Source organism: Phocoena sinus, chromosome 6, assembly GCF_008692025.1.
Source record: "Phocoena sinus isolate mPhoSin1 chromosome 6, mPhoSin1.pri, whole genome shotgun sequence".
Taxonomy (NCBI): Eukaryota; Metazoa; Chordata; class Mammalia; order Artiodactyla; family Phocoenidae; genus Phocoena; species Phocoena sinus.
This window is the reverse complement of record NC_045768.1, coordinates 12,295,627-12,309,519: the sequence shown is the minus strand read 5'-3', so window position 1 is coordinate 12,309,519 and position 13,893 is coordinate 12,295,627. Positions and strand designations below refer to the sequence as shown.

The 13,893-nt window shown below is 48.8% G+C and overlaps 2 protein-coding genes across 2 annotated transcripts; both read left to right on the top strand.

Annotated features, from left to right (window-relative positions):
* Positions 1-744: 744 nt before the first annotated feature.
* On the top strand, positions 745-1,727 carry LOC116754959 (olfactory receptor 5C1). Its single transcript, XM_032633849.1, is given in 2 exon segments — positions 745-1,405; positions 1,408-1,727. Coding segments are annotated over 2 exon segments (981 nt in total).
* Positions 1,728-8,384: 6,657 nt separating this feature from the next.
* Positions 8,385-9,305, top strand: LOC116755754 (olfactory receptor 1K1-like). Its single transcript, XM_032635635.1, is given in 1 exon segment — positions 8,385-9,305. A coding segment is annotated over 1 exon segment (921 nt).
* Positions 9,306-13,893: the final 4,588 nt, after the last annotated feature.

Sequence of the window (13,893 nt, the reverse complement as noted above, 5' to 3'; positions counted from 1 at the left end):
AAATGCAATATAGCCAATATAGCAAAGCAAGTCACACCAATGTTTTGGTTTCCCAGTACATATAAAAGTTATGTTTACACTATACTGTAGTCTATTAAGCGTGCAATAGCATTATGTCTAAAAAAAAACAGTGTATGTACCTTAATTTTAAAACACTTTATTGCTAAAAATGCTAATCATCATCTAAGCCTTCAGTGAATCATAATAGTAACATCAAAGATCACTGATCACAGATCACCATAACAAATATAATAATGATGAAAAAGTTTGAAATACTGTGATTATTGCTGAAATGTGACGCAGAGACATGAAGTGAACAAATGCTGTCAGAAAAATGGTGCCAAAACCTTCAATTTGTAAAAAACAAAAACATAAGCAAAAAACAAAACACCATCTGTGAAGCATGATAAAGCCAAGTGCAATAAAATGAGGTATGCCCGTATTTACTGAGCAATTACTATGTGCCAGGCAATATTCTCAGAACTGTGGATTCAAAATTGAATAAGACAGGCGAGATTCCCCCTCTCATGAAGGTTAAATGATAGTGACTTCTCAGCACTAAAAACACAGGTTTTGAGAGGTGATATGGCTTGTCCAAGGTCACGCCCCTATTTTGTTACACAGTTAGGACTCACACCCAAGTCTACCTGTCTCCCAGTACAAAGCGCTTTCTCACAGGTGATGGTCCTAACCTTTCCCTCACCTCCCTCCTGCTTTGTCTCTCCCCAGACTCTGTCCTGCAGGATGATGCCAGAGAACTTCACTTGGGCCAGGGGTGCCCCTACGGAGTTCATCCTCCTGGGCATCACAGATCGCTGGTACCTGCACCTGACCCTCATCCTGATCTTCCTGCCCGTCTACCTGGTGAGCCTGCTGGGAAATGTGGGCATGGTGCTGCTAGTCTACGTGGTCGCCCAGCTCCACACACCCATGTACTTCTTCCTGGCCAACCTCTCCCTGCTGGATGCCTGGTATTCCTCAGCCATCGGAACCAAGATGCTCGTGGACCAGCTGTTGCCCTGCGTCTCCATCCCTTACGCAGCCTGTTTCCTCCAGATGTTTTTGTTTACAGGGCTGGCGGATGCCAAGTGTTGCCTGTTGACATCCATGGCCTATGACCGAGATGTGGCCATCGGAAACCCTCTTCTCTACGCCACCGCCGTGTCGCGGCGTCTGTGTCTGGTCTTTCTGGCAGCATCAGGCCTGGGTGGGGCAGTGAGTGCCGTGGTCCACACGACCTTCACCTTCCACCTGAGCTTCTGCAGCTCTCGGGAGGTGAACAGCTTCCTCTGCGATATCCCTCCACTGCTGGCCATCTCCTGCAACGACACCAGTCTCAGTGAACTTCTCCCCTTCGTCGTCTGTGGCTTCATCCAGACAGCCACCGTGTTGGCTTTCGCCGTGTCCTCGGGTTCATTGCCGGAGCCGTGATCGGCATGCACTCGGCCAAGGGCCGGTGGCGAGCAGCCTGTACCTGTGGCTCCCACCTCACGGCCGTGGCCGTGCTTTACGGGACACTCATTTTCATGAACCTGTGCCCCAGCTCCAGCTACACCCTGGACACTGACAAGATGGCATCTGTGTTCTACACCCTTGTCATCCCAGCTCTCAACCCGCTCACCTACAGCCTCCGCAACAAAGAGGTCAGGGAGGTGCTCGGAAGGAACTGCAAGCACTGCTGCTCTCCGAGGCCGGCGCACAAGTGCGAGGTCCGAGAGGCTGGTTAGGACTGACTCTGAAGAGATGAGGAGAGCTCTTCCCGGGCCCAGTCACTGTGGGTAAAGGTGGAGGTTCCTCTGGCTGGGTGTCTCTTGTCATTGTTTGAGGGGGAGAAACTGAAGCTTACAGACAGGAGACAGGAACCTGGAGTAATCTAGTCCCAGCGCCAGAATCAAGATCAAGTTAATCTGCTGTTGAGATGCCTTAGGTTCCTCGATGTTCAAAACATGGAAGTTCCTGCATGTCACCAGGTGCAGTAACTAAGTTGATTTGCCACTTGAACTTCTAAGAGGATGATTCCCAGAAACACCAGATAAGAGCCGTATTGGCTGCAAGTGTTTCTAGATTCTTGCTCTTCTGAGGTCCTTCATGACCAGTGAGTCTTCTTCTGCTCACCTCGACCCCAAGAGAACATCTTCAGTACCCGCTCATGCCAAAGAATGGGATGGAATCTGGTGAGGCAAATATCTTTCCCTGTTAGCCTACGTATTCCATCTCTCAGGGCAATGGCCAAGCAGCACCAGAACATACATGAGCTCGTTCCTAAAATCCTATAGCTGGGTTAGAATTTGACCAAGATTAATTTATTTCAGGGCTGTGATAGAGATTAGGAAAGGATCAGAACTATGGTTATGGTTAGAATATGGTTAGCACTCATGTTATGGCTAAGACTAGGGTTAGAGTTAGGGTAAAGCCAGGGTTAGGTTACAAATGGACAAATTTAGGATTGAATTAAAATTATGTAAATTTTACCATTTGGATTGATTCTAATTAATAGTGGATTTGGGATAAATTTAGGAGTAAGGGTTTGGATAAATTTGAGCTCTTATTAGAAATATTAGAAATAACACGTATACACTACTATATATAAAACAGATAGCCAGCAAGGACCTACTATATAGCACAGAGAACTGTACCCAATATTTTGTAATAAGCTGTAAGGGGAAAGAATCTGAAAAAGAATGTATGTATAACTGAATAACTTTGCTGTACACCTGAAACTAACACAACATTGTAAATCAACTGTACTTCAATATAAAAAAAAGAAATGTTAGAAATATTTTATAGTTAGTGTTAAAGGGCAGGACTACTTAAGATGAGAATTCGGGTTTCTTTTTTTGTTGCTAGATTAAATCTGAGTTAGAGTTTAGCTCACGTCAGAGCTCTGTTCGATTTAAGTTACGTTGGTGTGTGGGTAACGTTTGCGATAAGCTTGAGTCACAGTCTAGCTATTATTACAGTTAGCCTAGGTTCAGAACTAGGTGAAAGTAAGGCATAAGAAGAGTATTCTGAGTATCAAATCAACATGTCTGGGGTCACTTTAAGACGTATTTAGGGTTATGGATAATGGTTGATGTTTCTTAAAGCTTAAGAGTAGGAGCCAGGGCTTCCCTGGTGGCGCAGTGGTTGAGAGTCCGCCTGCCGATGCAGGGGACACGGGTTCGTGCCCCGGTCCGGGAAGATCCCACGTGCCGCGGAGCGGCTGGGCCCATGAGCCATGGCCGCTGAGCCTGCGCTCCGCAACGGGAGGGACCACAGCAGTGAGAGGCCCGCGTACCACCAAAAAAAAAAAAAAAAGAGTAGGAGCTAATTATTGGTGGATTTAAGTTTCATTGAGGGTTATGAGTTTGCTCAGATTAGCACGTGGTCAGGTAGTGTGGACTGCTTTGTGTTAAGATTACGACATCTAGAGGCAGAGCTGGGGTCTGGAGAGGAAGTTCCATAAACCTCTTGGGCAAAGGCAACCACAGTGCTCCAGGTCATGCTGGACCCTTCAGATCCAGTACTCTTGGGATTTTTGTATACCCAGAGTTTACAATTCTGACAGATTTTCTTTGTCTCCCTGACTCAGGTGCACATGGGCAAGGCCCAAGGCACTGCATTCTGCCCATGAAGCCCCTTCATGCAAGAGCAGGGCAGGAGTGGACCTCAGGAGTTATGATAGGTGCTTCCAAGGAGAGGTGGAGCATGGTCAGAGTAGATGTCAGCTCCTGTCTCATCCCCTTTCCAGCTCCTCCTAATTATGGCTGCGATGAGGCCTGGGGTGGCAAGGTATGGGACTCAAACAGTGCTTCATTGTCACCCCCTAATAGGTTCCCCATGGAGTCTGTTCCTTGGGCCCCAGCCAGGGGCTGGCCTCACCACTCCAACTGCTGCTGGGTATTTAGACTGCAGGAAAACTGAAGGTTCATCCCGGCTCCCCAGGGAGGTGATGCCCCTTGTTACCAGAACTGGGTCCCTCCTTAGTAACTATGGTCTTCTTGGAGGTCCCAGACTAATGGAGAGAGGGATGTGGACTATACTATCTCCACAATTCTTAGAGAATTTTTACGTTTCTTGACAGGGTCACCAACTTGTCCTGGTGTGCCCAGAACTGTCCTAGTTTTTAAAACTCTAACTCCCATGTCCAGAAAACCTCCTCCGTCCTGGGCAAACCGGGATGTTTGGTCACCGTATTACCTGATGAGCCTGCATGTTGAGAGCAGAGGGTACGATATCCCAAACTCGACACGTTTTGCCAAAGGCTTAAACGAATTAAAACCCCTTCTCCCACCACAAGTTTTTGGTTTTGTTTTTATAAATTTATTTATTTACTTATTTATTTATTTTCGGCTGCAATGGGTCTTCGTTGTTGCGCACGGGCTTTCTCTAGTTGCAGCCAGTGGGGGCTACTCTTCATTGCGGTGCGTGGGCTTCTCATTGCGGTGGCTTCTCATTGCCGAACACGGGCTCTAGGTTCGTGGGCTTCAGTAGTTGTGGCGCACAGGCTTGGTTGCTCTGCAGCATGTGAGATCTTCCCGGACCAGGACTCGAACCCGTGTCCCCTGCATGGGCAGGCAGATTCTCAACCACTGCGCCACCAGGGAAGTCCCCACCCCGAGTGTTTATAATCCTTTCCCAGTTCTTTCCTCCTATCACCATGACAACTCATATGCCGTGACAGTGGTTGGAGACTTTATCAGAAGAGTTGGCAACTATGGGACTGAGAATGGAAGGTTTGCCCCCAATTCAATGATGTTTATACTCAGAGACCTCCTCTGTGGTCTTTTCTTCTTGTTATGAATTGGGCTCTTATGACATACAGTTCTCACCACAATCAAGGGAAAGTTTCCAGAGGCACATGGCCCCTTCCATCATCTTGGCCCTACAGGGTGTACATGGGTCCTTCCACATGTTTAGCATCTATGGAGCAGTCAGATACAATAATCACATAAATCCTACACATTCATCAGAGGAAACGTGAAGTTTCAGGCTGCTATGCTGGACCTAGTTGATAGATAAGAAAATAAACAAGAGGGAAGGGGAGGCACTGGAAGACAATAACAGAGCCCAACCTGGAGGATAAAGGAAGAGAAACAGTCAGATCCTCGTTCCCAAGGCGAGAGGCCCAGGAAAGCTCCCCAATTCTGATCAAATATTTCCCTTTTTAAATCTCCTTCAACACCATCTACTAAGACAAGCAATTAGGACAAAAGCAGGTTTGGGATGGGGAAGACTGGGGTACTTATTGCACAAAATCAGTTGGACCCTGCAGCATGGGTGGGAATTGAAAGAAAGGGGTATTCCGCGGGGGGAAAACAAGCACACACAACGGTACAGAGGTAAAATGAGCTCGATGTGCACCAAAGGCTCTAAGGAGACCAATTTAACTGGCTAGAGATAGATGTGTTGGGAAAGAAGTGGAGAGAAGTTTGAAGATTGAAGATCTGGGGATGGGAAGGACACCCTACGGGCTGGATATCAGGTAGGGGAGTTGGGACTTTATTCAGTAGGCAGCAGGGAATCATTGAAAGTTCATACATTCAAAATCACCCTTCATGGTTGTTCTGACGCTGAGTCATGCAAAGCCATTCCCACCTGGAATGCTACAAACACACACGGGAACACATAGCCCCTGCAACACAGACCCAGTCCCCTATCGGAAACCTTCATGCACAAAGAAACACTCTCAGGTTGTCCCTGCCGTCCACACAGACAGAGGCACAGCTGCACATTCAGACACACACTCAAGCTCATAGACGCACTTTGTTTGACAGAGACATGATCATTTCACACCCAGGCATACAATCACACACACACACACACACACACACACACACACACACACCCCACAGGCATGTTATTGCACAGTCCTCAGAGGCACAATCCTTCCCACACTCTTACACTTCCTACAAAAAGCCTCAGCAACAGCTGAGGGGACAAGACAGTTGGCTCCAGAAGCTACTGCTGTAAACCCCGGACTTGGGGTTCAGGAGTCAGCTCTGGCCTCCACAAGACAGGGACCGGGCAGCAGCAGTTTCACGATGCACGGGGTTCCTGAGGGCCCCCGAGTTGAAGGTGGCACCAACCACCCCTACCCCCATCAAACTGGGCTCTAGAGAGAAAGAATAACAAACCCCAGAGCCAAGCTACCTTCCACCCCAGGAATGAGGGCCAGGGGAAGGGGTGCTGTCTCTGGGAGAAGCTAAGGTACTCCCAAGGCCCCAAACCCCATAAGTGTGGCCAATAGCTCCCTCCCCAGACCCTTCAGTGACGGGCTACACTTGGTCCTCGCTGCTGCTCCCTCCTGTGATGTGGAGAAGCCAGAAGGAACACTTGCGGCAAGTGGCCAGGCTGGAGGGTGTACGAATCTGTCCTCTTGAACGTGGCTGTGGGCATGAGCTGTACATGTGAGTGTGAGAGCGGGTGCTGTTTGTGTGAGGCTGAGACTGTGCGTCCCCATCACTGTCCGATAGCATCACTGGGGGAGGAGGAGGTGGTGTGTATATGGACGTGCTCCTCTAGGGTGGCACATCTCTGCTGTGACCCAGCATGAGCCTATGTGAGTGTAGCCATGTGTGTGAAGTTGAGAGGCCATGGACCCCTGGGGCTGTGCCGGAAGGTGTGATTGTGTGACGGGGTGTGACAGGGTGGGCCGGGATGGGGTGGACGGGCACTGGTAGAGAGCTGACACAGACTACGTGCTCAGAGGAGGCATGAACGTGCATGTCCCAGTAGCTGTGCGTGGTGCCAGGAGCCCCCGTGAACAGGAGTCTGTAAGTGAGCGTCACCCTCTGGCTTCAGTGCTATTTTGTGATTGCTTTGGACCCTCTGTTTATGTGTAGGATGGTCTGGGTCTGCGGGTCTTGTGGTTACACTTGTCTGCTTACTCAGATGTCAGTGTCCACATTTCTGTATGTGATCGATCGTGCCTGTGTATTTGCAGAGCACAGCTGGAGGCTGCACGTGCCTGCATGTCTGCACCGGTGTATTTGTGATTACAGTTGAATTTCTGCAAACAGCTCTGTGTATCTATATGTTTATTGAGGCCAATTTAAACACGGGTTAGCCAATTCGTAAGCAAGCTTTCCCATTCCATCTCACCCTCTCGCCCCGATCCTCTTACCTTCCTGGACAGTGAGACGTGATTGTAAATTTGAGAAAAAAATGTTCTCCAGGGATCCAAAGCCAGAAATTCTTCTTACCCAATGGAGGAGGAAAAGGAAGACAATAGGGTAGGAAGGGTCTTTATTTTATTTTAATAGAGAGAAGGATGTGAAAAGAAATTAAGAGATCATTCTCCTGCAGAGATGGCCTCAGTTCAGGAAACCTATGCTAAAATCCCTCTCCTTTTAAGACCCCCCTCTTGGATAATCACCCAAGATTTCTGCAGTGAGATTCAGACAGGAAAAAATGGAGGCATTGAAACAAGTTGCCTCTGTCCTTAAGAGTCAAGTCTCTGCATCTGGCAGGTGTATCCATCTGTCTGCATGAGTTTCCCATAAAGGGTGCGCATCTGTTTGATGCTGTGAGTGTTTGATTTCATGGGAAGAGTTTTCCATGGATACAGGGAGTCATCCAGGTTCTTTGGTTCTTTTTTTGTTTTTTTTTTTTGCAAGTCTGAAAATTTCTTTATTCCTTTCTCATACTTGATTAATATTTTGGTTTAGGATAGAATTCTAGGTTCAAAATCGGTTTTTTTCTTCAGAATTTGATGATATTGCCCAACTGTGTCCCATCATCTACTGTTGATGACATATTGGATGGCAGTCTGGGTATCTGAACATCATCAGATCCTCACATCCCTGGGAGTGATGGGTTCTTCTTTTGTCCCTCAGTGTTCTAAAACATCATGTTTGCATTCGGGTGCTGTAGGTTTACATCCATGTCAATATATGTGTGCCCTTAATGTTTGGAATTATTATTTCTTTGATAAGTTCCTTGCTTCCATCTGGGTTTTCTTTTCCACTCTGACTTTCCTGAAATAAATGCCCATTGGTCAAATCCCTCCCTGATTTTGATCCTCTCTCTGTTTGATCTTTTCTTTTGTTTTCTTCCTTCTCTGGTCCACGTCCTGGGCAATGTTTTTGTTCTGTTTTTGCTTCAAATCACAAAGTATCCAAGTTGGAAGCAGCCTTCAAGGTCATCTGGTTCAGCTCCCTTACTTTACTGATGGGGAACCTAAGGCCTGGAAAGGAAGAAGATTCAGGGGGGAAAAATGATTTGCTCATGGTCCACACCTGTGTGTAGCAACACGGCTGTCTGACTCCAAACCCATGATTTCCCTCATGGCCAGAAAGCCTTGAGCAACTTAGTGGCCCTTCACTCTTTTCCTTTGACACTGGGGAGATGACCCAGCAGTAGAATGGAACCCCTGGGGTCCCAGACAAAGAAGCAGCCCAGCCATGGACGCTGCCAATGAGACTTCAGAAGGCACCCCATTCACCCTACTAGGACTAACAACAAATCCTGGACAGCAGTGGCCTCTCTTTGTCCTATTTTTGGTCCTGTATGTGGCAGGCATCCTGGGTAATGGACTCATTGTGGCCGTCATCCGAGCCAGTCCAACCCTTCATGCACCCATGTACTTCCTGCCGGCCCATCTGTCCTTTGCTGACCTCTGCTTTACCTCCATCACTTTACCCAAGATATTGGCCCACCTGATGGCCCATGACCGTCCCATCTCCCTGGCTGGCTGCCTGACCCAAATGTACTTCTTCTTTGCCCTGGGTGTAACTGACAGCTGCCTCCTGGCTGCCGTGGCCTATGACTGCTACGTGGCCATCCGGCACCCCGTCTGCTATGCCACGAGGATGTCCCGGGCTGTGTGCACAGCCCTGGTGGGGACTGCGTGGCTCGTGTCCCATGTCCACTCCCTCCTGCATATCCTGATTATGGCCCACCTGTCCTTCTGTGCCTCCCACCAAGCGCCCCACTTCTTCTGTGACCACCAGCCTCTCTTAAGGCTCTCGTGCTCCAACACCCGCCACATCCAGCTCGTCATCTTCACCGAGGGTGCCGCGGTGGTAGCCACTCCCTTCCTACTCATCCTCGCCTCCTAGGGGGCCATCGCAGCTGTGGTGCTCCAGCTGTCCACCTGTGGCTCCCACCTGGCCATGGTGGGCCTCTTCTACGGGACAGTCACTGCAGTCTACTTCCAGCCCATGTCCCGGTCTGAGGCCGAGCGGGGCCGAGTGGCCAGCGTCACGTACACTGTGGTCACGCCTATGCTGAACCCCGTCATCTACAGCCTCCGGAATCGTGATGTGCGGGGGCTGCTCAGAGCCCTTTTCACTCGGCAAGGGATCTCAGCTGGTGACTCCTGAAGCCTGGACCCCACCAAGGACAGACTGCATCTCCCACAGCGACACTCATGAATGCAATCATCCGCTCTGTGCTTTTTCTAAAACCGTAATGATGGAGATGCCTTTCCGAGTGCTACCGTAAAGCAGATCCTTGCCCGATCTGATTTTATTCTACAACGACCAGGCAAGCAGATTTTATGACCCAGTTTCATAGATAAGGAAACTGGGGCTCAAAGTTACATTTGACCTTCCTAAGTTGACACCATTTTTAGGTGGCAGAACCTGGGCCCTTTCGGCCACATCGTGCCCTCTTCTAACAGTCACTCCCAGGCATTTGCGGAGCAGGCTACCATTTTCTGCTGTATAGGGCTTAAAGCTGTATGGGAGGCTATGCCACCCAGGTCTTGCTCTGGGGAATTGGCACTTTGTTTTCCATCACATCACCATGTTTTCTCAAAACACTGACTTCTTCTCAACTGTCTGAGACAGAGACAAAAATTCACATACCCATGTGTCAGGGGTTGACCTCACCTAGTGAACCCGGTTTGGCACATAGGAGGCACTCGGGGAATCTGAGATGAATAATGACTGTATTTTTATGTTCATGAGTACTTAGAAGCTGTCCATGTGTCTAACCCTTTGTTCCTGTACTTGTTTGCTATGATGCTGCCCGTTCAGCTACCCCTGGCATTCTGTACTAGGAGTATGCTTTAGGCATGAACCGTAAATCAATAAATTGAATTAAATTAAGCAAGGCAGAGAAGGGACGGGGCACAGGTATTAGGAGCAGATGGAAGGGGTAATTTTTAAAGTTTTTATAGTATGTCTGCACTTCACTTTCTTTTTTTAATTTTTATTTTTTGGCCACGTGGCATGTGGTATCTTAGTGCCCTGACCAGGGATCGAACCCACACCCACACTCCCCGCATTGGAAGCGTGGAGTCTTAACCACTAGACCGCCAGGGAAGTCCCTGCACTTCACTTATTTTTACCCACAAAAAGCGCGGGTACTTTTATTGCCACTTTACGAGTGGGGAAATGGAGGCTCGAAGGTGCTGAGTCAGTCAGTAGCAGAGCCCGAGCAAGCTCTTCTGCTCCTCAGGCCCCTCAGCTGCATTTTCCCAGGGCCCCATAGAACTCAGGCCCCGGCTTTGGGAGCCTCAGTGGAAGAACTTGCAGGAAGAAACCCAAGACCAGGGCAGGTGTACTGTCTCGGGTGAGGACCCGTTTTGGGGTCTGAAAGGCCCTCACAGTGAGCCCAAATTTTTACCAAACAGGTTTACGAAGCAGGGAGCTTTTCTGTCCGTCTTTCCCAGAAATCTGTACCCACTCTGGCACCCCACCTGTCTCCCCTCCCCACCCCCCTTTCTAGAGAGGAGGGCGGCTGCAGAGGTCCTAGGGCTGGGTTAGCTGTCCCTCCCAGCTCCCACTAACGAGCCTGCCACCACCTGGCCCTGGAACTGCTATCCTATTACGGCTGAAAGGAAACTTAAAGGTCTTTAGACGGGTGGCTTTAGAAAGCAAAACAAAACAGAAAACCACAACTCTTTTCTTCAATGAAATCTTACCCAGAAACATACTATCCAAAATGAAGGGGGAAAAGCTGTACAGTGTAGATGGAACAAGGATCAGAGGCCTGGAGCCCATCTTCTCAGCCTCCCTGATGCTCTTCCTCGGTGCCCTGAGGGGCCCCTGATCTAAGACAACCCCTTCACTTGATAAATTGGGAAACTGAGACCCAGAGTGGTTAAGGGACCTGCCCGGGTCACACAGAGTCAATGGCTTGGCCCGCCAGCACCCTATCGCTTGGTCCTGCAATAACATGAGACCATTCCTTCCCGGTCCACCTTCCTTTCACCCGCACCCGCAGGCCCAGGTTGATGCCAGATCCTCGCTACTCTATCAATAGTCCCGCAACTGCTTCCTCCCTCCACCTCTCTGAAGTTTCACAAACACACTGGTCGTGGTGCTTACCACCCATTCAACACCTGTACCATCAGCCCCGCCCTATGGCGTAATGTGGGTCGTCTCCTGGCCATCAGGGACCTTGCCTGAGTTCTCTCTGTGTCTCTAGAACCTGGACAGAGAATATGCATGTGCTATGCTGTCACCTTGTCTGTCCTCTGTTCTCCTTCCAGGTGATATTTGTGTGTAAGGGGAAAGGGGTCCTCTGGGGCTCAGGGGACGGTCGATGCTTCTTTCTTCTGGGCTGCCAGCCTTGACTTGGTCATCCTACTCAGATGTCAGCCCCCCAAAGAGGCCACAGCTCTGCAGGGGGGTGGTCCCCACCACCCATGCTGTAGCACAGCCTGGCCTCTGCCCTTGGCCTCTGACCAAGGCACACAGTCTCCGCCCCAGCATGGTCAGTGCCTTCTAAGGGATGACTGTGACCAGTATCACAAGTGCTCTCAGGTCTCACGATGGCCCAGGGAGAAATCCCCACTTTGAATGTAGGGAAACTGAGGCTCGGAGAAGAAAGGAGGCTTGTCCTGGTTTGCTCCACCAGCCAATTTAAGTCCCAGTTCTCCTGACTCTCTACCACACCACAAACTGTCACTCAATTCAAGTTAATAAATAGTTATGGACCATCTTCTATGTGCCAGGCGCCGGGCTAGATGATGCCTATCAGTTCCAGGCCCCCAGTAAGACAGGCAAGAGAGGGGAATGGTGGGCACATAGATAGCCTCAGTCACCAGGCCTATGCGTCCCCGGGCTCCATTCCCATCCCACCCCCACCTGGATCTGGCCTCTTGTTTTACCTCAGGAAGCCCTAAAAAATGATACTGACCTGGAGACAAGAAGAGGAATCCTTCCCCCATCCCCAGTCAAGGAAAACCACTAAAGAGTTCATAAATCCACTGAAGAATTATGCCTGCATCTTTTTCACATGAATAACTTTTAACACCTTAAGCAAAGGTATGCAAATGATTGACTCACTTCCAAGTGGTTCCCTTGGAAGAGATGACACTGATCCCAGGGAGGTTGCTTCAGCTCCAGGGAATCTGCAGTCCCTCTTCAGAAGGACTTTGAGCTGCACAAGGAAATCTGCTTCTCTTCACCCACCACATTCCCTGACGTTGTCCTGAAATGACTTCTCACCATTTCAGAATCAACCTAGCCTATCCTCCCAGCCCTGATGTCACCAACCCTTCGGTTTATTCTGATAATATGTGGCACGTCATCCAGAAAAAATAAACAATTACTTTTCAAGAAAAGAATTTGAGTCTGCCTTTCCAGCCTCGTTTCTAATGCAATCTTTCTGCATTATAAAGTTTCAGCCTTCATTCCAGAGGTACAGCAATTGGAGAGATCTTAGTAGTGAAAGAGGCTCTGATCATAAATGGTAAATTGATTACTCCTAAGGGGACCAAAAAAATTTCTATAGCCCAAGTCTTCTTTCATGCAAGGGCTGCCACAGGGAAAATGCAACCATTAGACGTGAAAATGAAAACATAAAGACTCTTTCTCATTGTGAAAATGACTGCTTTACAATACTAGGAACGGATCAATATTCCAAGAAACTGTTTATCAGCAAGCAATTTAGCTCACTCTGAACCAGGGGTGCTTCCCTAACTTACCCTTTTCATGTCTCTTTTGTCCTGTTTCCTCTGCTCCCTTTACCCTGATGTGCCTGCCCTGTTTTCTCTTTTTTGTTACTTGTGTTCCTACTTCCTTCCCTTTTTGCTCTCTCTCTCTCTCTCTCTCTCTCTCTCTCTCTCTCTCTCTCTGTTATGATTACATACTGGGCATTAGGGCTATAGACAGTCCTTGCCCTCACATACATAACTGCAATGCAGATTATAGAAGCATCAAAGAGGGAGCAATGACTGGAGATTGGGAGTCATTGAAGGGAGAGTTGAGGATTCTGATAGCTGACATTAATAGCTCCAGTTCACCCATCCCCGAATCCTTGGCCACATAACCTTGCCTTCCATCTCTGACTCTGGGTTCAGCCATCCACCTTGCTTTGGCCAATAAGATATTAGGAGGCGTGACACAGGCATTAAAAGAAGCTAAGGTATTCAGCTTGTTCTCTTGTGTTTCTCTCTTTGTCATGAGAAGGACATGCTCAGCTAGCCCACTGGTCCCTAGCAGAGAATAAAACACACACAGAGCAGAGCAGCTCCAGTCAAAGTGACCCAGGCAAGACCAGCGCAGAACAGAGCCCCCAGCTGACCTGCAAACACAAGAACAAGCCCAGGCTATCCCATTGACACTGGAGTGAAAATATTAAGCCACTGAGTTTTGGGAGTGATGTGTTACACAGTAACAGCAAGCCGATGAAGCTCCCGTAACCGTTTCTGATACCTGCCTCTGTCTCCAGTGGAGTGCATCCCGGCGCCTTCAATGCCCTGAGGACTGAGCTGCCAATGCACACTTGCTTTCTCTCTTTGCTTTTGGGGATTTACACTCTTGTTTTGAGCATGTTTCTGCCCTCAAGGCTCTGCCAATCTACCGAGGATTCTTTGAGGGAATTAGTCATGTCTTTCCATTTGAGGAGGTGCTCCTGGAAGTAGAGCCATTCCTCCCCCTTTCAGATCTCATAACGAGATCAATTTTTTCTCTGTAGAGAGTCAGGGTCATCTCTTGGTTGCCTTCTTGGGGGGAC